The sequence below is a fragment of the Diabrotica virgifera genome, chromosome 4 (genome assembly GCF_917563875.1).
Source record: "Diabrotica virgifera virgifera chromosome 4, PGI_DIABVI_V3a".
NCBI classification, from domain to species: Eukaryota; Metazoa; Arthropoda; class Insecta; order Coleoptera; family Chrysomelidae; genus Diabrotica; species Diabrotica virgifera.
The window spans coordinates 79,698,539-79,724,115 of NC_065446.1; the positions used below are offsets into that span (position 1 = coordinate 79,698,539).

At 33.8% G+C, this 25,577-nt stretch overlaps 1 protein-coding gene across 2 annotated transcripts in view; it reads right to left on the reverse strand.

Moving 5' to 3' along the window:
- The window catches only part of LOC114325783 (unconventional myosin-VIIa), a 278,092-nt gene that overhangs the window by 15,522 nt on the left and 236,993 nt on the right, over positions 1-25,577 (reverse strand). For both annotated transcript variants that reach the window (XM_028273912.2, XM_028273911.2), the window contains 5 exons: positions 21,862-22,026; positions 21,038-21,806; positions 19,491-19,776; positions 8,958-9,178; positions 388-683 (listed from right to left, as the gene is read on the reverse strand). In XM_028273912.2, the coding sequence (XP_028129713.1) occupies positions 388-683; positions 8,958-9,178; positions 19,491-19,776; positions 21,038-21,806; positions 21,862-22,026 (1,737 nt within the window). The remainder of the gene's footprint in view (positions 1-387; positions 684-8,957; positions 9,179-19,490; positions 19,777-21,037; positions 21,807-21,861; positions 22,027-25,577) is intronic.

Below are 25,577 nucleotides of genomic sequence, written 5' to 3' on the forward strand. Positions count from 1 at the left end.
ATACATCGCGAAAGCCCTTTGCACCCCTTTTTCCAAGATGGTGACTGGGGGACAAGGGTGGCGACCCCAAAAACTTGAACTTAAGCTTCTACTGAACCCCCCTACACATTAAAAAAATAATATTGACTCCTCTAAGAAATGCAACCCTAAATGTAACATTTCAATGGACTAGGAGTAGTAAGTCAATTTAGTAGGGAAGGAGCATGACTGGACAAGAAGCCACCTCACTTGAATTTTTGTAACAGATACGTATTATATTAATTTTATTTTAGCGCTAAACTTTCAATGCCTATTGAGCTTTGTAAATAAAAATATGAAAACCTACAAATTAACACTGTTTTTAGTTATAATAGGTTGTAGTAGCAAATTTAAGTGCAAAACACTTACCGCTTCTTTGTCTGTTATAGGAAACCGATCGGTTCTTAAATCGTGTAATACTTGATGGTATAAGAGTTCTTTCTCGACAGGATCGTTTAAATTAATAAAGTTATCCATGAAGAGATGTTTCTTAAATAGGAAAAAGTGGTGTTGAGGTCTAGCTCTCTTAGCGGTACCAGTATTATTAACTGCATTAGCAGTAGTTGCGGCTCTATATCTCTCCCACTTTGCCATTACGTCAGCTACTTTTTCTTCAGCTGCTAAACTACGTTCTGAATTTCCTAACACTTCATATATTGCATAACCTGAAAAAGAAATAGTTTAAAAACATTTGTTGAAAAGTCAACATATTTTTTTGCCATTTTTGTTTCCACTCGTATATTTAGTCTGGTAAGTTTCGCTTACCAAATCCTTCTAATTATCGAACAATAGACTGTATGTTGATAACAAGTGTCGTTTCGTTGAAAATGCAATTGCTTGGGCAGTTATGCACCCACACGTCACAGTATTATTGGTATTACTCGCAAAACAGATTCTTTTATCCCTTCTTGTATTAAATCTAGCTGTTATAAAGAAATATAAGGTTTGTTCCAACACGACGAAGAACCGTCATGTAACGATCACGCTACTAGATGATTAACGTTTCATGGGTTCCATGAGAACGAAATAATACGTTCCATGGTACTGCGCAGGACGGTGATCGTTACATGGACGGTTTCTAGTTGTTAGTACGTTCTTTAACGGTAAAATATTGCAAAACCTCTAAATTTTAAAGGACCGCTTGGATTGACATGAAATTTGGCATACACATAGCTAATAAGTCAAAGAAAAAAAAGTGATATTGTGCCGATGTGTGCTTCTGCCCTGGGGGTGAGTTTCACCCCTCTTCGGGGGTGAAAAAGTATATGTCCAAAATAAGTTCGGAATTCTATAAACTGACTAATTCTAAGCACCTTTTGTTCTATAGAGTTTTTTCACCAAGTCAATACTTTTCGAGTTATTTGCGAGTGAATTTGTTCATTTTTAAAAATAACCACGTTTTGAGACGGTTTTTCGCTAATAACTCAAAAAGTAAGTATTTTGTCGAAAAAATATTCTTAATAAAAATATATTTTATAAAAAAATGAAAAAAATGGTGCATACAGGGTGAGTCATAACTATAGGGACATAGACTAAGGACAGGTTATTTGGACCAAAATATGGCTATTGGGCCAAATATGCCTTAATAAAATGTTGCTGAGAAAAAAGATACAGGGTGTTAAAGTTAATTTTTGTTTTTCGTTTTTTTGCTAATAGTTTCCCTGTATATTTATAAATTGCTATCAAAATTGGCACAGAGGCATAATCTTAGACAAGAAATAGTATTTTATCTACAATTTTACGTTTTGTCATAGAGGGCGCCACGTGGATCATTCCTGATGATCAAATTGAGTCTAAACTTTTTCTGATTAAACTTTTTAGTAATTTTTATTAGAAAATATGACGTAAACATCATTTTTACGTAAAATTGGTACTCTTGTTTAAACATGATAATTTCAACCGTTTTCGAAATAATATTTGAAATCCTTTTTTAAGACTCTAAGCAGTTCGACTGCGTTTTTATCGAAAACGGTTGAAATTATCATGTTTAAACAAGAGTACCAATTTTACGTAAAAATGATGTTTACGTCATATTTTCTAATAAAAATTACTAAAAAGTTTAATCAGAAAAAGTTTAGACTCAATTTGATCATCAGGAATGATCCACGTGGCGCCCTCTATGACAAAACGTAAAATTGTAGATAAAATACTATTTCTTGTATAAGATTATGCCTCTGTGCCAATTTTGATAGCAATTTATAAATATACAGGGAAACTATTAGCAAAAAATGAAAAACAAAAATTAACTTTTACACCCTGTATCTTTTTTCTCAGCAACATTTTATTAAGGCATATTTGGCCCAGTAGCCATATTTTGGTCCAAATAACCTGTCCTTAGTCTATGTCCCTATAGTTATGACTCTAGTATATTAAGTCTGTAGACCCAGTACAAGCAAAGTTATAGCTAATGAAAAGTAGGTTCTTATTCGTCAAATTCCAAATCGAATATTTCATCGAGAAATATCCATAAAACGGAACACTTTTCGGAGAACACTCATTTCAACATTTTTAAAGTGTTCAAAAAATGTTTATTTTTGTTTTTTAAAAAAACTTCTATCCTTAAAAGTAAGTGAGTTGTGCTCAAAATATTGTTGGTACCTTTTATTTTTTGGTAAAAAGAATCGCGAAAAGCACCCCCTAATTAGCATATCAAATAAAATTAATCATTACCGCTTCACAAATTACTTTACTTATTTATTCTTTATACGATCTGTAAGTCTCAGCGGTTCAAAGTGTTTATTCTTGAAAAAGCTGTAGTTAAAATGGCTTGAACGAGTCACTAATCTCTAGTGTATGCAAACTTTGAACAGCCTTAGCATAACCGATTTTTGTCTAATAGGAAAACAAAAAATCCAAAGTATTCAGAAAAGCAAAATGTATATTTTATTACTTCTTGAGATTTTTGGTATTACTAATCATTTTTAAGTTATTTTGAAAAAGAATATTTTTTTCAAAATTAAAAATTTTAAAATTTTTATTTTAAAACCACTTTTTTCAAAAATAAGCACGTTGAATCGATGAAACTTACAGATCATATAGACACAACATAAATAAAGCAACATGTGAAGCGGTAACGATTAATTATATTTAAGTTGTTAATTAGGAGGTGATTTTCCCGATTTTTTTATGCCAAATCAAAACGGACCAACTGTATTTTGAGCGTAACTTGCTCACATTTGATGTCAGAATATTTTTTTTATAAAAATGGACATAAAGCTTTTAAAACTCTTTAAAAAAGTTGTAATGAGTTTTTTCCAAAAAGTTCTTCATTTTTTGGTTATTTCACGTTGAAATATATTTATTTAAAGTTTGGCAAATATGAACCTATTTTTCTTTAGCTATAACTCTGCTTCTACTAGGTCTAGAGACTTCATGTATAGGTACACCATTTTTTTCACTTTTTTACAAGCTATACTTTTGCTAACAACGGTTTTTTCGATAAAATACTTACTTTTTGAATTATTTGAGAAAAATGGTCTAAAAACGTGTTTGTTTTGTTGAAAAATGAACATATTCACTCGCAAATAACTCAGAAAAGTATTAACTTAGTTGCTTAGAATTAGGCATTTTATCTAATTTCGGACTTATTTTGAACGTATGTTTTTCAACCCCGAGAAGGGGTGAAACTCATCCCCAGGGCAAAAGCACACATCGGCATAATATCACTTTTTTTATTTGACATGTTGGCTATGCGTATGCCAAATTTTATGTCAGTCCAAACGGTTCTTTAAAATATACAGCAAGAACCGTCAAATAATGTACTTTTTCTACAACCGTGTTAAAAATGCAATTCTTAGCACTCCATATGAGCGTTAAAAATGCTACTTTAAGGCACTAGTGCTTTAAAATTTTTAAGGAACTGCAGTTCGTATTGGCCGTATAGGCAATTTTGATGTAATGTCAAAAAATATAAAAATGGAATGTCAGTCAAGTTCAAGTAAAAGTTTTTGTAGATATTGTTTTAAGTACATTTTTAAGGTACTCATGTGAATTGCAGAACTCCCTTCGCTCATTCTGCAAACTTTCACATGCGTGCCTTAAGGGGAAACAGTAGCGATCAACACGTAGCAAAAACGCGTTCCAAGATTGCGGCTGTAATTTTGAATATTTTTGGAGATATTTGGCACACGTATTCGTAATATAATAAAGAATGTCGGTACAAAGCCCAATTTGAAAAATATATTAATATGTGGAAATTACTCTGTAATTAAATAGAATATTAAAAAACGAGCCTGTACCGTCATTAAGAAGAACAAAAAAATACACTTTCTTCAAATAAACTTTTTTATCGGATCTAGATTTTGTGTCATTTTGGAAATACTAAAATTTTTTATTTCATTAGTAGTTCCAAAATGACACAAAATCTAGGCATTGGATAAAAAAGTTTATTTGAAGAAAGTGTATTTTTTTTGTTCTTCTTAATGGCGGTACAGGCTCGTTTTTTTAATATTGTATTTAATTACCGTGTAATTTCCATATATTAATATATTTTTCAAATTATGCTCTGTACCGCCATTCTTTATTATATTACGAATACGTGTGCCAAATATCTCGAAACAATATTCAAAATTACAGCCGCAATCTTGGAACTTGGAACGCGTTTTCGCTACCCGTTGATCGCTACTGATTCTTCTTAAACGTGTACTTTTAACACTTATATCATAAATAACTATTGTGTTGGTACAAACATATTAAGTCATGTCCTTGAACCAACCGCAGCTTCAGAAAATACACAAAATCCCTTTTAAATAATACACTTTCGCATGTTAAAATTAAAGATAAATTCTTCTCTATTTTCGTGGATTTTTTACACGTGGTGTGCAAGCGCGAATTTTGAAACAAAAGCCTTTAGCATTGTATATGGCTCACATTGCTTGAATCTGTCAATTTCAAAATCATGCTCTGTTTACTGTATTAGACAAACACTTGACACAATAGCTGAAGTAACAAAATTTGTTAAGGAATGCAGCAAGAGGTCAAACCTTATGAAAGAGAAAATTAAATACGTATGTCCTCAATATAAGAAACTAAACTTCAGATTTTTTGTGAAACTAGGTAGATTGAGAGACACGATGCATTGCTACAGTTCTTGAATATTTATCCAGAAATTTTATCATTTCTGAAAGAAGCTGAATCTCTCAGTTCAAATGCACATCTCGTGCTTAACTCCATTTCAAAGTTCGAGTTTATAATTTCGCTTTTGATTTTGGCAGAAATATTTGGAATAACAATGTGTGTTTCTCGGAAGTTACAGAGCCCAAATCTCGACTTATGTCAATGGTACCAAATGATTTAATGTGTAATAAAGACTTTACCGACAAGTCGAGATAATAACACGAACAATCCTCTTTTTGATAAAGCTGTTACATTGGCTCATTCACCAGACATGGAAGTGAAGGTAACCCGAGTTGCATCTAAAAAACGCATCGGAATAATATTCCTGTCAATTGTCTTAAAGAGTATTACCGCATCTATGTGTTTCTTTCTTTTGTTGATCACCTTCTCAGCGAATTATCTGGAAAATTTCCGTCTGATACACACAATCATGTAATGAAATTCCAGTCCTTAATTCCTAATTTTTCATGCGATTCTGAAAGCAATATTGATAAGATCATACAAGCTACTACCATGTACAAATTCGACCTACCAGGAACTATCCAAGAAATTAGAGGAGAGCTGCACCTGTGGTTTGAATTTTGAAAGACCCAGCAGAAGAAACCGGACACCGCAATTGATGCTCAACTGCACACAAGAAATACCTTTTAGCCAAACATAAATCCTTGGGATGCCTAGGTATATAGGTTGAGTGAATTTTTCCCTTAAAGGGAATGAGAGCCCTATATCTCTATAAGACCACGAAAAAAGCTACTCTCAACATCCAGATACGTAAGAAATTTTTTGGGAGATACTCCGACGTACCAAGGCACGGTAATATGGAAAGAGTTCCACCAGAGCCTAATTCTTTTGATACCGAAGGTATCTGGGATGAATGAACTTTCCCCTTTGAGGGAGTGTGAATCGTATCGCTAAATCTGGAATAATAAAGCTGTGCTACTCAATATTCAGATGCGTAAGAAATTTTTTGGGGGATTCATTGGAGATTGGCTTCATAGCACGGAAAGAGTCCTACCAGAGTTCAATCTATTTGATACAGTAGGTATCTGGGATTAGTGGATTTTATCCTTAGAGGAAGTGTGAGTTGTATGGCTAAATCTGGATAATATAATATTTGAGGTAAGTCTGCCCCCCCTTATAAGTTTCTAGATCCGCGCCTTTGTGTGTGCCCCCTCCCCCCATCCAAGCAGAGCAAAATTATGGACTCATAAAATTTATACCCTTAGTTGCAATCAGCACAGCTAATTTTTGCAGGATTATTTGATAAACATTGCTAATACTGTCCGACAAATTGTTAAGGGTAGGTACTCCAGTTGTCGGACGCACCAAAATTTAGAGACCTCTATATTTAAGAAACGCCCGAAAATTTTCCGTATTAGAAAAATCGTCTGACTCAACATGAATAAATGAATAAACGAAGTTTCATGAGGGAGGTAATCATGATTTTTTTAAGTGTGGGCTCAAGGTCTATTGGATATCTTGTATGTAATATTAATATAATAGTGAAACGCTTTTCTTTCAATTAGTAACAATAAAGATTTGTTCGCTTGTTATTTTGCATCTGGTGATGCAAGTGATTTTATTTATCTGTAAAGACAGGTATGGGTGACACCAACTTGTAAAAAATACCTATCCCGAATCATCTAGACTCCAGAGACTTCGATGGCGACATCATATAGTGAAGAGGGATGATACAGATTGCCTAGAAAAACCCTAGAATAAAATGCAGGCAGAAAACGAAAAAAGGTGGAAGAACGAGGTGACAGAAAAATCAACTCAAAATTTTTTGAATGTCAGATCTTGTGCGGAACTTCTTATTTGTATATTATTAACACAATTTGAGCTTTAGCGTTATTGGAACGAGAATTTTAAATGAATCGTTTATCAAAAATCGGCTGTAAGAAAAGTAATTACTTAACCACAAAAGGTTATTTGCACTGAACTGTATTTACATCAAATACAAAGTTAATATTAAATTTGGTTAATCAGTCCTATGGCACGTACAAAATTGAGAGTCTTAGATGAATTATTTTCACTTAAAGACTGTTAGTTCACTATCACACACATAAAACATCGGAGGAGGTTCCTTCTTTTATTAAATCATTGGTGTTGTTCGTATGATTGGTTGTTATATTAAATGTCAGGAGCGGTGTCGCTGCTCTGATCAGTAGAAATGTAGGTTACATACGGTTTTATAATGATATTTTTTATTCTAGTACAGCGACTGATAAGATACTTGGGGTTAGTGCTGGATGGATTTTAGTTAAAAAATTTAGTAGTCCTTCGATATCTTCTGTATACGTTTTTCAATGCTGAGGGGACCGGCAGAACCGTGTGCATTCTTGAACAAATCAATTAATTCTTCCTGAGTTCAGTATCCGTTCAGAATTATCTTGAAAGAAAGAACTAGGGCAATTAATAAGATCTTCTGCCAAATTCTTATTATCTTCAGGTACAGTTTTTGGTTTCTTAGATTTACGTAGAGGTTCTTTAAATGTGTTCTGATCTACTAACTGTTGTCGGAAGAGTCGTTATTTCTGATACCGTTCGTTTCGACGATTGAGTGGCAGAGGATGACGGAGGTTGATTTCGTCTGAGATTATTAATTTCAACCTTATCTGGCTGGAGAGGTGTTTGTGTGGAATTTGAATCTAATGAAGGAATATTGGTTGTTTCTTTCGATTGTGAACTAGTTGATTGTAGTGGAGATTGTTAAGAATGGATAATTGGTTGAATATAATGTTATATTGGGGTGACAATTTTGGATACAATTTGGTTGAGAAGTAGGCGGTGAATTTACGACAGATATTTGTGTGTTTGTATTATTTATGCACTGAGACGCTAGATGGCCTTGTTGTTTGCAAATGTAGCATAATTGATTTTCAATTGAAAAATAAATTCGGTAGTTGATTTGTTCATGATTAATTACTAGATACTCAGGAATGTTTTCCAAATTTTTAGGAGCAATGTAAGTATAACGTCGGAGACTCAAGATATGCTTAAATAAAGAGTTAGTTGTTCCTATTCTTAGAAAATCCATTGGAGTTATTTGATGAATGCCAATATTTTGTAGCTCAGTATCTATAATACTGTGAGGTATTGTTGGGCAGACATTAGAAGTTATCAGTCTTTCGCTTAGTGTGACTAACTTCCTAGCTTGGATACGTTCCTGATTGATTACTATTGTTCCATTATCTGTCCCTAAACATTCTGCGACTGTTTTGTCAGTAGCAAAATAAATGCAAATACTATAATTTACCATCCTAGAAAAGGCGAGAATTTTATTAGGATAGATTTTAGTAGCTATGACATTTAAATAATCTTCAATTTTAGTATTTGGAATTGAATTGAACAAAATAGCTTGTTTTTGCTTGGGAATTTTTTGTTAGATTGGTTTACAGCAGTAGAATATAATTTTGATGTGTTCGATGGAGGAGTAACATGTTGAGAACTATGAAGTCCAGAAGTTCCTTCCCCTGGATTTTCCTGCATATTGGGTCTATGTTACCTGATTACGGCCCTGTTACTTGAACAGGTTCATTGGTAATTAAGCAAATTAATTACTAATGTACTGGTATTTATGGCCGTTGTTTGCTATTTGTTGGCTAGGTAATAATAAAAAGATGGTCTAACTTACAGTCTGGTCCCAAAATTGGATTGAACACCATCTAATACACTATTAAACCAAATTCGATAATTGTCTAATAGGTAAAAACAACTAAATTTTGATAAAAGCTACGAGCTGATCGGAACATTGTTTAATCGTTAAGAAACCAGTTTCGAAAAACTAACGAATATTATATGCCTATTCCGAAAAATTTTACCTTTTGCCTCTTGACTTAGTCCAATTTTGTCTCTAACTACTTCAAGAACATCTTTGGCAGTGGCAGACGGATGGAATTCTACGGAATGATATTGTCCGTCCATGAAGTGGAACCTAGCATAAACAGGTCTTCTGTTTATCGTGCAAAGAATTTCTTCTCTAGATGGAGGCCATTGTCTTCTCCGAGTACCTTGCGTTTTAGACAGACATTTTTCCGCGAATCTGAAAATTAAAGATTTTATTAAAAAGGTTCTAAAACTGTTTTCTTGTGGCATGTCTAAGTTAAATATTATGTTTACAGTTGTTCCGGCGGATCTTTGCACAAGAATGAAATTATTGACGAATTACTTTTTATACTAGGTCTCTTTTTACTCACAGAAATTAGTATCGCAAAATTAAGCCGCTTGTCCATAGAAACCGCAATAAGTTATAGAACAAGGATAAGCGATACGGCATGTCTTGATAGCTTGTTTACTAAGAATTTTGACGTTTACTATTTTTAGTGACATTAGCGCATTTTTTGTGTTTAAAAATGCTTTTCATATTATTTAAACTTTTAATCTTTGTCTGTACATTTCATTGTAATTTTTATTTTCAAACATAATTGTTAGAACGACTAACTGTTGCTCTCTCTTATTTGATTACTTCCGGTAATTACACTGAGCGGCACAAAAAATGGCCACCCCACAAAATGGCTAATTTTTGATGTCGTGAATTTTCCAAATCTGTTGTCCGATTTAAGTGATTTTTTTAACATTTTATAGCCTTATTCTTTAACAATGTCGCTGTAATAAAATTATTGCTAGACAGGTAAATGATCATTATATACCGGGTGTACCAATCAAACTGTGTTTTATTCTCAAAGTTCACCACACCCTGTGTAATATTCTAGCATTTATAAAATATTGAAATTAAAACCCAACTATAGCCGCAGGTTTTCTTAACATTCTGTTTTTTGATTCATTCGCTTATGTTGGATAATAAAAAAGTTAGGTACTTTAACAACTAGCCATGTTCTTCATTAATACAGGGTGTTTCTAAATAAGTGCGACAAACTTTAAGGGGCAAATCTGCATAAAAAAATAATGACCGTTTGCTTTATAAACACATGTCGGCAAATGCTTCGTTTCCGAGATACTGGATGTTGAATTATTTTCTTACAAACTGACGATTTTTTTATTGCTCTAAAACCGGTTGAGATATGTAAATGAAATTTGGTAGGTTTTAAGATACAGTTATTGAACATTTTTTGACATGCAATTAAGGATTTTATATTCTCCATTGACGCGCATACGGGTAATATGACGGGTAATATTACCCGCATGCACGCCAATGGTGAATATAAAATTCTTAGTTGTATGTCAAAAAATGTGCAATAACTGCATCTTAAAACCTACCAAATTTCATTTTCATATCTCAACCGGTTTTAGAGCAATAAATAAATCGTCAGTTTGTAAGAAAATAATTCAACATCCAGTATCTCGGGAACGAAGCATTTGCCGACATGTGTTTATAAAGCAAACGGTCATTATTTTTTTATGCAGATTTGCCCCTTAAAGTTTGTCGCACTTATTTAGAAACACCCTGTATTAATGAAGAACATGGCTAGTTGTTAAAGTACCTAACTTTTTTATTATCCAACATAAGCGAATGAATCAAAAAAACAGAATGTTACGAAAACCTGCGGCTATAGTTGGGTTTTAATTTCAATATTTTGTAAATGCTAGAATATTACACAGGGTGTGGTGAACTTTGAGAATAAGACACAGTTTGATTGGTACACCCGGTATACAATGATCATTTACCTGTCTAGCAATAATTTTATTACAGCGATATTGTTAAAGAATAAGGCTATAAAATGTTAAAAAAATCACTTAAATCGGAAAACAGATTTAGAAAATTCACGACATCAAAAATTACCCATTTTGTGGGGTGGCCATTTTTTGTGCCGCTCAGTGTATTTATTTTTAAGCTAATGAGACAATATTTTCTAAACTACAAATTGTCATTATACTACATGAGTCTGGCTATAGTTCAGTCGAACGGAAACTTATTTGTTTATTTTCGAGATTACTTTTAGACTTTTTGTTTTCTTGAATTTATGTATTACAGTTCTATATTCATCTTTATATTAGTAATAGTCAGTATGATGTTCAAGCTGTTTAATGTTGAGTCCACCATCTTCTCAATAGTGAAAGAAGATCAAACACTTCAATAGAATAAGTTTTACCGGGATAGTAGCCATTTCCTAATTTCCTAAAATTACATTTTATAAATTTGATGTTTGGATTTCCACTCCCAAAATCGTTCTCAAAGAAAAATATTTTAAAATATGTAATGTGATGTTTTTTATCACCAAAGGTTTTGGCGCTTATTTTTTCCGAAAATTGATGGTTGACTTACTTGGCTTCGATCTTATAGCCATGCTGCTATTTGACAATTCTGAGGTTGATGCAGGTACCAGATACCGTCAGGATGATATCAAATTCTGATTGTAATATCTGTTCATGTATAGTTCTTCCATTGTATATTTGCACATGTATGAAATTATTCATGAATTACTTTTTATACTAGGTCTCTTTTTGACTCACTGAAACTAGTATCGCAAAATTAAGCCGCTGGTCCATAGAAACCACAACAAGTTAAACAAAGATAAACAATACGACATATACTCTGTTTAGTAGTAATTTTGAAGTTTATCATTGTCAGTGACATTAGTGCATTTGTTGTGTTTATTGGAATTTATAACTTATATTGTGTTAAATATTATATTGTAACATATAATTATATTATAATATACATAGTTAAATATAAATGTACAATATAAATGTATAATAAAAGACGTCCACCGATTATAGCCATTGCCTAATTATTACATGTATTATACAGGGTGTAACGAAAATACAGGTCATAAATTTAATCACATATTCTGGGACCAAAAATAGTTTGATTGAACCTAACTTACCTTAGTACAAATGTGCATATAAAAAAAGTTACAACCCTTTGAAGTTACAAAATGAAAATCGATTTTTTCCAATATATCGAAAACTATTAAAGATTTTTTATTGAAAATGGACATATGGCATTTTTATGACAGTAGCATCTTAACAAAAAATTATAGTGAAATTTGGACACCCTATAAAAATTTTATGGGGGTTTAGTTCCTTTAAACCCCCCCAAACTTTTATGTACGTTCCAAATAAAGTGTTATTGTAGTACCATTACTTAAACAAAATATTTTTAAAACTTTTTTGGCTCTTAGTACTTTTTCGAAAATTCAGTTTTTATCGAGATATTTTAAATATTTGTCAAATCCACCACATATTTGTATATGGTAAGTACGATTATGGAGACTTGGTAAAAATATGAAAATTTAGGTATGATTTACATTTTTAGGTATATTTTGAACCGTATTAAAAAAGAAGCCATATCTCGATAAAAGTTGCCTTCTTGAAAAAATACAAAGAGACAAAAAAGTTTTAAAAACATTTTGTTTAACTAATGGTATCGCAGTAATAGTTTAATTGGAGCGTACATAAACATTTGGGGGGTTTAAAGGAACAAAACCCACATAAAATTTTTATGTAAACATATTAAAAAAGAAGCCGCAACTCGATAAAAACTGCATTATCGAAAAAATACTAAGAGCCAAAAAAGTTTTAAAAATATTGAATTTAACTAATGGTACCACAATAATAATTTAATTTGAACGTACAGAAAAGTTTGGGGGGGTTTAAGGGAACCAAACCCCCATAAAATTTTTATGGGGAGCACAAATTTCACTATAATTTTTGTTTAAGATGCTCCTGCCGTAAGAATGCCACATATCTATTTTCAATAAAAAATCTCTAATAGTTTTCGATATATTCGAAAAAATCTATTTTCATTTTGTAACTTCAAAGGGCTATAACTTTTTTTATGTGCATATTTGTACTAAGGTAAGTTAGGTTCATTCGAACTATTTTTGGTCCCAGAATATGTGATTTAATTTATGACCTGTATTTTTGTTACACCCTGTATATACGTTTCACTTAATATTTTGATTTAACTTGTTTGCAAATGATACATGACGTTTGTGCAAAGATAAAATGGAACAACTGTATTATATGTTTATGTATTGTGTAATGATTGATGGATTCGACCGTTACTTGATGGAAGTTCATTTTATCTAACAATAATACACTGAAAACGTTAGTTTTCTATACTTCCACAAAATTTATTACAACTAAGTGACTACAGCTGTTTCGGCAGAGTGCCTTTCCCAAGTGATAAAGGCACTTGCCGAAACACTTGAGAAAGGCACTCCGCCGAAACAGCTGTAGTCACTTAGTTGTAATAATTTTTGTGGAAGTATAGAAAACTAACGTTTTCAGTGTTTTATTGTTAGATTGTGTAATGGATACGTATTAACTATAATTGTACATAGATGATTTATGTGTTAAATTTAATTGTAGATGGTGTGTCTCTGGCTTTTTATTTTTTTTTTTTTTTTTTTGGTTTATTGGCTTTGGGAAGAACCCGTTTTGCCACGAAAATTTATAACATTTAAAAGTCTATACATATGACTGAACACAATTTGGTACAAATACAATTTTTACAAATCTGTACATATAAATACAGTAACTGAATACAATGATTTGGTACAAATACAGTTTTTACAAATCTATACATATATATTTAATACCTAACTGAATACAATTTGGATTGGTTGATACAGACCTAAAAGTTGAGGAAATTATAAGCGTCTCCTCGTACGACCCAAAAAGTTACAAAAAATAGCTCTTACTTCGGGATTATGGATGCACTCCAGCATAATGGAAAGATAATTTTGAGGAAACGGGATTTTTAATTTAGTTAGTTCCGTAATAAGGTAAGAGGTGGCATTAGAATTATGACTGCATTGAAAAATCCAGTGATTAAAGTCGTCAAAACTGTCACTGCAGTCACAGAGGGGGGATGTGGCCAATTTCATCTTATAAAGCTTGGAGTTGACTGCTCCGTGTCCAAAGAGGCACCTAATGTATTTGGTGTTAATTTTTCTATTGGGATGGCTTCTTTTAGAAAGCTTTGTAGAAGGAAGTGTTGGAAAAAGCGTGCAGTACTGAAATGCATTGTTAGATCTAATTGTTGTCCATTTGTCTGCCCATTTAGTTCTTAAGTTTTGCTTACATATAGATAATGCGTCTTGTAGCGTTAATTCGGGGGCTTGTTTGCCATCAGTGATAGCTCTTTTTGCCAGTTTGTCAGCTGTTTCGTTTCCCGTTATGGAGGAATGCCCTTTGGCCCATATGAAGAATGTATTTATCTGTTTATAATCTAAGGCTCTTAAGGTTGTCAAAATTTCCACGATTATTGAGTTATTGTATATGGAGGTAACCGGGTACACCAGAGCTGATAAAACAGATTTCGAATCCGATATTATGGCCAAGTTTGACAAGGGTAGCAGTGAATTGTTTGCCCAATCCAAAGCCTTAAATATAGCAAGTGCCTCTGCTGTAAAGATTGTAGAGTTTTTGTTTAGTTTAAACAACAAACTTTCGTTTGTGTTTTCCCTATACACTGCACATCCTGTTCCAGTAGGGGATTTGGATCCGTCTGTAAAAAATTTATGTACATTACCTAATTTCTCTAATTCTATTTGCATAGATATGTTATTAATTGCTGGGTTATCATTATATTCTGGAAAAATAATATTTGGTTGTGTAAGACATATATCGAATTTAGCCGTGAAGAACGGCAAACCAGAATCATCACGTAGTTCGATGTTTGAGACTGTTGCAAATGCATCAGCTAGAGGGGGACAGTTTCTGTTGTGCCAGTATTTATTAGTGTAGCTATATGCAGTTAAGATGCCTAAATTTTTAATAAGGTCGTTGTGTGTAAATCGTTTTTGTTTAACGACGAATTTTTCAGCTAGTAACTGTCGTCGAAGTTGCATGGGGGGTTCGCCACACTCTGCAAGGAGAGCAGCTGTGGGAGTGGATTTAAATGCACCAAGAACAATGCGTAGAGCCTTGAACTGTACCCTATCTATTTGTGAAAGTCTGGAATTAGTGGCTGATCCATACAAGAAACAACCATAATCTAGGATAGATCGAGTGTACGCTCGGTAGAAAATCAAGTTAATGTTAGGGTCAGCGCCCCAATGATATCTGTTAATTGCTCTTAGGATATTAAGACTTTTTTCACTTTTCTTAATGCATCTTGATATGTGATCGGACCAGGTCAGTTTGCAATCAAATGTGATACCCAAATATGTGTATGTTTTGCAAACAGGTATAGTGTGATTTTGAATTGTAAGGCTATTAAGTTCTGGCAATTGGTGTCTGGTAAAAAATACAATAGCAGATTTATGAGGTGATATTTCAAATCCCTGTTCAGGAAAGTATTTAAAGCAGCAATGCACTATATACTTAAGATTACTAACACATTGAGAGTAGTTTTTATTAGTAGTGTATATAGAAAAATCGTCAGCATATTGTAAAATTCTTGCGTTCATACCAAGGTTGTGAACATCGAGGGTATAGATATTAAATAGAAGCGGGCTCAACACCGACCCCTGTGGCAGACCCGAGTTAACCTCTCTAGGACCTAGAGTATTTGTATTGCATTTTATAAAGATCTGTCGTCTGAGGAACATATTAATAAGAACAAATGCAAATTGTGGTGGTATATGGATGTATGTTAACTTTTCATATAAACAATCCAACAGCACGCTTTCATAAGCACTAGAGATATCTAAAAATAAGGCAGCTGAATAATGGTTTTCTGAAAAAGCCAACTGAATTTCCGTTGCAAGATTGGCTGCACAGTCGAGAGTACCTTTACCTCGCCGAAAACCAAACTGGGATTGGGGGAGGATGTTATTATTTTCTAACCACCATTCTAATCTGAGTTTGATAATTCTTTCCAAAGTTTTTAATACACAAGACATTAGAGAAATGGGTCGCAGAGCTTTGTTGTCACTGACCTTAGGAATAGGAATAATTAGACACTGTTTTAGTGAGGGGTAATCCGTATCTCCTGAAAGTATATTGTTATATATTTTGCAAAGAAAGTGTTTCGCCGAGTCAGGGAGCTTTTTAATCATCATATAATTGATGCCATCTAAGCCTGGAGCAGTAAGTTTTGACGATTTGATATTAAGTTCTAACTCTCTTAGTGTAATTGGGGCTAGAAGAGAATGATCATGATTACTGGTGGGTGTGTAGTGAATGTAAGGACTAACAAAACTTGGAGCTAATTTATGAAAAAGTATTTCCGCCTCATTTTCTTCACATGGTTGGATATCATTTTTCTTCTTTTGAAATCTATTAATCCGGCGCCAAATTTCCGAGGGATTTGAATTCCTATTGAGTTGAGTACAATAGTCTGCCCAAGCCTGTTTGGCTTTAAATTTGAAGGTTCTTTTGCAGAGCGCATCTATTTTTTTTACATTGATATAATTTGAAGTTATCATATTGCGCTTGTACGTTTTGTAAGCTTCCTTCCTTTGGGTAACTAACTGTTGACATTCCTCATCCCACCAAGGGGGATGAGGAGCCTTTTTAGGAGAGAAGGGGTAAGTTTTTTTAAGAGCTGAATCCGCCGAGGATGTCATTGAATTGGTGATAAAGTTAATCATTTCGTTAGTATTGTTGAAAAGCGGAATCTCGGAGAAATCTTTATCAATTTTTGTTTGAAACAATGCCCAATCAGCTTCTCGCATAGACCATTTATGAATGGGGGTAATATTAATATTATCAATTCTTAGTTGTTGTAACACAAATGTGATAGCATAATGGTCAGAGCCATACGTATCTGCTTTAACAGACCAAGAGAATTGTGAGCTAAAGTTGGACGAAATGAGGGTAAGATCAACACATGATGGAGGAGAGCCAGGGGCAGATACTCTGGTAGGAGATCCGTCATTTGCAATGATAAAGTTGTCGAAGTATTCTAAAGCTTCCATGAGTATGTTACCGCTATGATCATTGTTTATAGAGCCCCAGGCTCCATGATGGGCGTTAAAGTCGCCACCAATAATAAAATTATGCGGAATTTGTTGAAAAAGAGAAACATAGTCGTTCACTGTGACTGCAATGCTACCTGGACGATAAATACTAACCACAGATATTTTGGTGCCATTGACATCAATATCAATGCCACAAACTTCAATATTTTTATTAAATGTTTGGTTGAATACTATATTATTGTATTTAATATTATTAGAGATAATTATGCTAACACCTCCACCTCGTTTATTACGTCTATCTTTTCTAACAATATTAAATCCCTGTAAAAACATTTCATACTTAGGTTTGTACCAAGTTTCCGAAATAAGAGCTATATCAAAGTGTTCTTCTGTAAAAAGTTGCGTAATAGAGTTTTTATTAGAGTACGCTGATCTAGCGTTCCACTGGACAATTTTTAAACCGGCCATATCAGGTAAAGAAATGTTTAATCACGCTGTTAATTATATTTTCTACATCTTGTATAGAGGGAACTGAACTATTAATCGCAGGGTTTCGAGCAGGAATGTCTGAAAAGAAATTATTGATTGAATCCTTCAAAGTAGTAGCGAATTCATTTTTAAGATGTTCATCGTTATTTTTAGATACATTTTTATTATAGTTTCCGAACTGGAATACGGGGCTAGCACAAAAGCTAAATTCGCTTGGAGCGGTAATAAGCGTAGGAGACGATGGGTGTATTTTTCGTTTTTTTCTAGTAGAAGCTGCAGTATTTGAAATATTTGCAATGGAAGGCAAATGTTTTGATGAGCTTTGAGCAATATTGGAATAGGTATTTGGCCTGGAAACTAATGAAGGGAATTCAGTAGTGGATGACAGTAACGGAGCAAATCTGTTTTTTTGAACAATACTAGTGTAGGTAGGATTGTCAATAACTCTTTCGGCCTCTTTGAAAGAAATATTAAGGTGTGCCATTGCTTCCTTAGTTCGTTTTTGTTTTTTATACTCTGAACAATCTCGATTTGTCGAGTTGTGTGAATTAGAGTTACAAAAAATGCAGAAGTTATCACATTGAGTGCATTCGTTATCATTTTCTTTGCCGCAGTTTCGGCATTTCTTTTTTCCTTTACATTGAGATGCAGAGTGACCGTAACGAAGACAATTGTAACACTGCATAACAGGATGAACGTACGTGTCTACAGGACATCTCACTTTATTTATATAAATAAATTGGGGAATTTTGTTCCCTGCAAATGTGACACTTATCATTTGACGGGGGATTTTTTCAATCACTCCGTCTTTTATTACTTTTCGAAACATTCTTTGCACCTTACGAACAGAACACTCTGATTTTATAACTTTAACAAGATCATTTTCAGTCAGATATGTATCGACCGATCTCACAATACCTTTTTTTTTCAGTTAAATGTGAGGGGATATAAGCTATCAGTTTATTGTCTTTGAATACCGAATTTTCCACTAATTTGTTCGCAACTAACCCTGAATTAACTTCAATTTTAAGTCTATTACGACCCACGCTACTAATTTCTAAGATCGATTTTTCGTATTCCGAAAGTGCTAACAGTTTTTCACCAAGTCTCATTGGATGCAATCTTCCCACATTCAAAACTTCGTGTTCCACAAAAATTAAGTACGGACCTGTATCTCTTGACGTAAATCGATTATTAATGGAAATATCGCGTTTGAAAGACTGGTTTGGCTGGTCTAAATTACTTGCTGTTGTTGTTAATGAGCTTTTATTGTTATCATTATCTGCTGGAAAAACTTGATTTTTGTCCCCTGTTGCAATATTATTCTTATCGGCTTCTGTAAATCCGCGAAAACCATCTTGATTAATATTTACATTTGAATCGTCGAGTTCCATGCCATCCAGAACCCTGATATCCTCGATTCTTATATTTGAAGATCGCGGCGGCTTCCCGCCGCCAGGTGAAGTTCCCGACATCCGTCCCAGACAGATGTCGGATTTTTAAGTATAATTTCCCACGATAAATTAAGTAATGAATCGACTTACTTGTAGAAATCCAAAAAACTTAACCAAATAAATGAGTAAAAGGTAAACAAACTGTGTATTTTTTGCGGCAATTAGTGAATCGACTTTTAAATCAAACACGTCTAATCACTAAGAGACTTGATAGACAACTGGCTTTTTATTAATTTGCTAATGTTGATATGTTTTTGTTGTTGGCTTCTTCTTTTAGTATTGACAACCAGAGCTATTTTTCACAATACAAACAGAATGTGATATCATCCTGAGGGTACAGGCAATAACCTTAGAATTGTCAACTAGAAATATGGCTATATGCCTTTAACATCAAGGCCAAGTAAGTTAATCGTCAATTTTTGGAAAACAATAACCGCCAAATAACTTTAGTGATACAAAATATCACACCGAAAATCGATTTCCTTACAATCAATAATTGTGGATTAAACCCATATGGACGTAATAGTTACAAGTTTTTATCATTATTTCCAATCTTTTGGCAGGCATAAAGTACATTAAAATGAGATAACTTTTCGAAAATGTCTTTTTTTTATTTGTCCACAGCGCAATTACTTACCTTGCATATTTTCCTTCTTCTGTAACAAAGTCAGAACTACATCGTTTCAAATGTGCAATGAGGTATCTTCGTATGGCTTTATTTGGCGGTAAAACTACAGAGCAAGCGAGTGACAACAAAGCCCAGTGTCTCAGATTAACTCTGGAATTAGGATCGGGATGGTCAGTGGTTTGCTTTATTAATTGTAAATAAAGCTCGCAAAGTAAAGATTCTTTCCTCATACACCGCTCCAGGATCGTCTGTAGAAGAGTAACGTGTTCATCTTCCACTCTGCGGATAACCTCACCTAAAAAAACGAAAAATATTTACATCTGGAAATGCAAGACTGCCAATGAGATCTGTATACCCCTAGGTACATGATAAGCTACAAAAGCAAAAATAGCATAATGGATATGATCGACAATATTAATAAAGCTGCTGCTAAAGAACTTAGTTACGTTATTTAGACATCAAAAACGTAATCACTGTTCGAAAAGCTGGTAGAATGAAACCTGTAATATAGTTGCTATAGCAAGAAAACAACACTTCTCCTGTTACACACAGACTCCACATCTGATTAATCTGACACAATATAAAATACTTGATGCAGTACCTAAAAAACTTCTAAAGAAACCTGAAGAAAAAGCTGGATTGACTACTGTCAAAATCTAAACCAAACATGCCAATTAGAGAAGTATGAATTAAAGTAAACCGATATAAAAATCACAAAAACAAACAAATTAATAGACCCCCAATAAATCGTGAATATGACTGGAATTTCAAATTTGCATCTCAAACCATAATCAAACCCATAAATTTCATAAACGCCGAAACAATTCAACCTACTCTCAAACTAAGAAGATGGCTACTAAGTAGAAAATTTGACAAAAATTACTTCAAAGAAATCATCTTACCTGAATAGATAACAGATATTGGCATTTTAAGACAACGTCCCCTATAGGAGAAAATTTCTAGGAAATAGATATACAGATTATAACGTTAATAGAACAAGTCATGGAGCTTAAATATCTAGGCATCACACTATCATGAAACAATATGGAGACATAAAAATATCGGAAAAGAAGTGAAAGGCAGAATTTACAAAACAGTCATCGGACCAATAACGACATACACAGCAGAAACACGACCTGACACAGAAAGGAGAAAAAGAATGCTAGAAACAGCAGAGATGAAAGACCTTCGAAAAATCGATGGTAAGACACTATGGGATTAAGCTAGAAGTGCAGATATACGTCAGAGATGCAAGGAAGACAACATTAATAACTGGATAAAAAACAGAAGAGTAGAATAGAACGACCACATAAGCCGAATGACAACAAATAGAGTAGTCAGGACAGCGAGAGACGGTTCCCCAATACGAAGACGATCAGTGGGAAGGCCAAGAAAACGATTGAATGACAACTTACTGGTGGCACATTGAAAAACAGACAGAGCCATGTCTACACAAAAAGAAGAAGAAGATTATAACGTTATATTTCATATATCCTTATACCAATCAACATCTCCTCATCTTAGCTCACCAAGCCATTAATATTAAGGAAACTTACCATTCTGTCCAAGACCGGCATAAGTCAAAATAATCTGGAATACTTGTAACATAATCTGTTCATCTGGTTCGGGAATTCTACTGATACTTTGCGGTAACAATTGTCTACTAAAAGCCCAAAACGCATAGTGGAATCCTTTATATGTTTCACCAGTATCCCCTCCGTGCTCCTGCCTTAGTTTATCCAGCTTATGCTTGCTTAACCTCCTTAAAGTATTTCTCAAGAAGTTTCCTGATGTGTCAATGGGTTTTCTGAGTATATCGTGATCTACCAACGCTCGTCTACAGTTGACTAGATTATGATAGAGTCTAACTCTATCTTCGTTAGTGATCGGCTTAACTTTCTTCGTCGGAGCTTCGCTTTCTGTCAGCCATCCAGCTAAAGAAGGACAATAACTAGCTATCAGAGAGCCTATTTCGTTCTTTTGTGGTGTTTCGAACACGTAACATTTATGATTATTGTCGTTGAGGTGTCTTTGTAAAGTTATTGTAATAAAACTATCACTTGGGTCAAGAAGGATGCTTTCGACGTCCTGATAGTGAAACTCGTTTAGCACGAATTTGTCGTCGTTTTTTATTAACATGATTCCTTCGCTATTAACACCTAACGTCAAGGCATTACCATATGACCAGTAACCGCGATACGTAACAGGATACATCGTGGTACCGTATAACGGGTACTGCATAACACACGACAAATAGAGAGCTTTGGCTGTGAGTTCAGTGCGGTTTGCACCATATTGTTTGTGAGCTTGAGCAATTATCGGCACCTTAAATACAGAGTGTTATTAGATATTGAATAAATAAATTATATGTTTTACGTACCCACACATCATCTCCTCTTGTCCTACTTATCCTATAAGGTAGATATGTGTCAATATCATTATAGTACTCGAGTTTGTTATTATCTTTGGGATTTCCTAAAGCTACTTGTCCCTGTAAGCCAGCTAATTGCAAAGCAACCTTTTCTGTTACAGGAAAATCATCACACTAAAAAGAATAAGCAACTTTAATTGTTTTTCTGAAACATTAATCAACTTCTAAAAGATCATTAATAACATAAGATTTGCAGTCGATACCGCTATCGTGGCAGAGAATATAGACGATTTAAAAATTCTTCTAGAAATCATTAACAGAGAAAACAAAAAGAAGGGACTAACAATGAATATACAGGGTGTCCAGAAACTCTACCGACAAACGAAGACAGAAAATTCCTCATATAATTTTAAGACAATTTAGCTCAATTCACCTAGTCCGAAAATGGAGCTAGAGGTCTTTGAAAATGTCGTCTTGTAATTAGTTTTTCTTAAATACCTCCAGAACGGTTCAATTTAGAAAAACGAAAATCGGTGCGTATATTTATCTTCCAAAGATAAATCAATTTCATCCTTTGCAAATTTCTAGTATCGATCATAGGCATCCGTTTTGGGTAGAGCAACGGTTATTTTATCACATAACTTTTTTGTCTTTAACTTTTAAGCATTTTTGACACTGGATTAATACATTTTGAGGTATTCTAGTACTAAAAGGTACTCTTGCTTTAAGTCGGTAGAACACATGGTTTTCTAGAAAAATCGATTTAAAAATTTTTCGCTTTTTGGTGTATTTTACCAACTTAATAATCTAGAGTCAAAAAATGCTTAAAAATTAAAGACAAAAATGTTATGCGATAAAATAACCGTTGACCTACCCAAAACGGAAGCATGATCCGTACTAGAAATTCACAATTAATGAAATCGATTCATCTCCGAAATATAAATAAACGTACCAGTTTTCGGATTTCTAAATAGTTTATTTTTTATTTTTTTTGGAAATTCAAAAAAAGAAAAATTTTTAAATCGATTTTTCTAGAAAACGGTGTATCCTATCGACTTAAAACAAGAGTACCTTTTAGTAGTAAAATACCTCACAATTCAACAATCCAGAGTCAAACATGCTTAAAAATTAAAGATAAAAAAGTTATGCGATAAAATAACTGTCGCCCTACCCAAAACGGACGCCTATGACCGGTGCTAGAAATTTGCAATGTATGGAATCGACTTATTTTTGGAAGATAAATATGTGTACTAATTTTTGTTTTTCTCAATAGAAGTGTTCTCGAGTTATTATAAAAAACTAGTTACAAGACTCCATCTTCAAACAGCTCCAGCTGCCTTATGAAGCATTTTTGGACTACGTGAATTGGGTTAAAATATCTTATCTGAGGAATCTCCTGTCTTCGTTTGTCGGTAGAGTTTCTGGACACCCTGTAGGTACAACCAAATATATGGTGATCTCGAAAACCCCTGTTGACAACATACATCTGACATTGGAGAGTAAACCGTTAGAGAGAATATAGACGATTTAAAAATTCTTCTAGAAATCATTAACAGAGAAAGCAAAAAGATGGGACTAACAATAAATATAGATACAACCAAATACACGGTGATCTCGAAAACCCCTGTTGACAACATAGGTACATCTGACATTGGAGGGTAAACCGTTAGATAGGGTCGACAAGTATAAATACCTTGGAGCAATTATAAACTAACAGTTAGATCATGATGAGGAGATAAAGGTCAGAATAGAAATAGTTCGAAAAGGATTTATAAAATACAAGTCAATGTTTACAAATAAGAAATTGAGTATGGCTATCAGATTGGGGTTCGTCGAATCACATCGAATGTTATGTTTGGTCGCAACTAGTATATTGGGTAGACGTTCGGACTCTGGAAACAACTCGTAAAAAAATTGGAGGCATTCGAAATGTGGGTATATAGAAGTATTTTGAAAATTCCTTGGACTACAAGAGTCTCAAACGAAGAAGTGTTAAGACGAATTGGACATGGCAGAAAGCTTATTAACACAAGTAAAATAAGAAAAACATCGCAACTGGGTCACATACTTCCAAACCATAAATAATACTCTACGCTACATGTCATCATGCAAGTGAGAGTAGAGGGAAGAAAAGGCTTGGGAAGAAAGAAGAAATGTTGGCTGGGGAATATCAGAGAGTGGACTCTCTACTGGTTCTAACAAAGGTTAGTGGACTAACCTTTGTTAGAAGACGGCAAAATAAGAAGAAGAAAAAGGACCAAAAACAAATCAAACCGCAGTGGTCCGAATAAACAATAAATAAACAAATCTAGTAAAATGTGTTTGGTTGTATTGGTAGTGTGTTGGGTAAATCGTGTAGGACATGATGCTAATAGAAACGGCATTCGGGTATCAAACATTCGAAAATCTTTTCAGGCCACAATAATCAAAAGACCTTCTCCAATGTAATAAAAATAATACTAAAATGATGGCATCTCCTAAGGTAAAATGTTCTGGAAGTAAACTGAGCCTCCGTTCGGATTTCCGGATGAAGACAATTCTAGGGAGAACATCATTACACGTTAGAAAAATTAGTATAGGGTCTTGGAATCTTGAGAGTCTTACAACTAAGGTGCGGAGTTAGTAGATGCGCTTAAAAGAACGAGAGTACAAATTACTTACATTCTAGAAACTAGTAAAGGACAAAGGACGAAAGAACTAGAAGGATACGAATTGTGGTATGTAGGGAAAAGTAATAGTAGGAATGGAGTTGCTATAATTGCTGATAGTGAAATAAAAGATAACGTAGTAGAAGTTGAAAGAACGAGTGATAGAATAATATCAATGAAATTTGTTATGTGCGTATCCGCCTCAAACCAGGTTGGGTGAGAATGATAGAATTGTGTTCTATGATCAAGAAGGAGACACACTGAGTGATATTACATCAGACGAGAAAATCACAATATATAGCAGATAATTTTAAGGCACATGTGGACTAATCCAAGAAGAGATATGAAGCAATACGGGAATGGGACGTTTCTCCGCGAGTCAATTTTTTGCTGAATTTTCTTTCTCAAAAATGGCGTCCGGTTAAAAGTTAAAATTTTTTTTTCGACCCTTACTTTTCTGTATAAAATACTTATAATTTTCCCACACTTAATTATAGTTTGGCTTCGACTGATTCTTATTTCTGTTTTGTATGTAAGATGTTTGTTACACATTTCATAAAAATATTAACCTTTTTTAAAAAATTAATTCTCCGAATATAATTATAAAGTAGGTACTAATCCGGTGGTTACTGTCGACTGTGGCATCTCATTATTCTATTCTATTATTAAATTAAGTATAACTTTGTGGTTATTTTCGAAAATTATTAGAAGTGAAAAATCAATATCAATCCGTACATGTATTAATTATAACTATCAAACCTTCCTGTATGTGTGAGCATTACATAGGTAGTCGTTTCTTTAGTAATTAGCAAGTAAGGTTCTCGCGGAGAAACGGGTTCGCGGCGAAATGGGCTCGCGGCTAGATATGTTGAAAAAGTATCTATTCGTTACAAAGTACTCGTTACTTATGAATAGCGAAAGTAACGATTACTATACAGAGAGGCAAATCGTTACTTTGATTACTTTGATTACTTCGTTACTTCGTACCAATCGTATTAGAGCGAGTAACGACTATTGTATCTACTTTGATTACTTTGATTACTCTGATTACTTCGTACCAATCGTATCAGAGCGAGT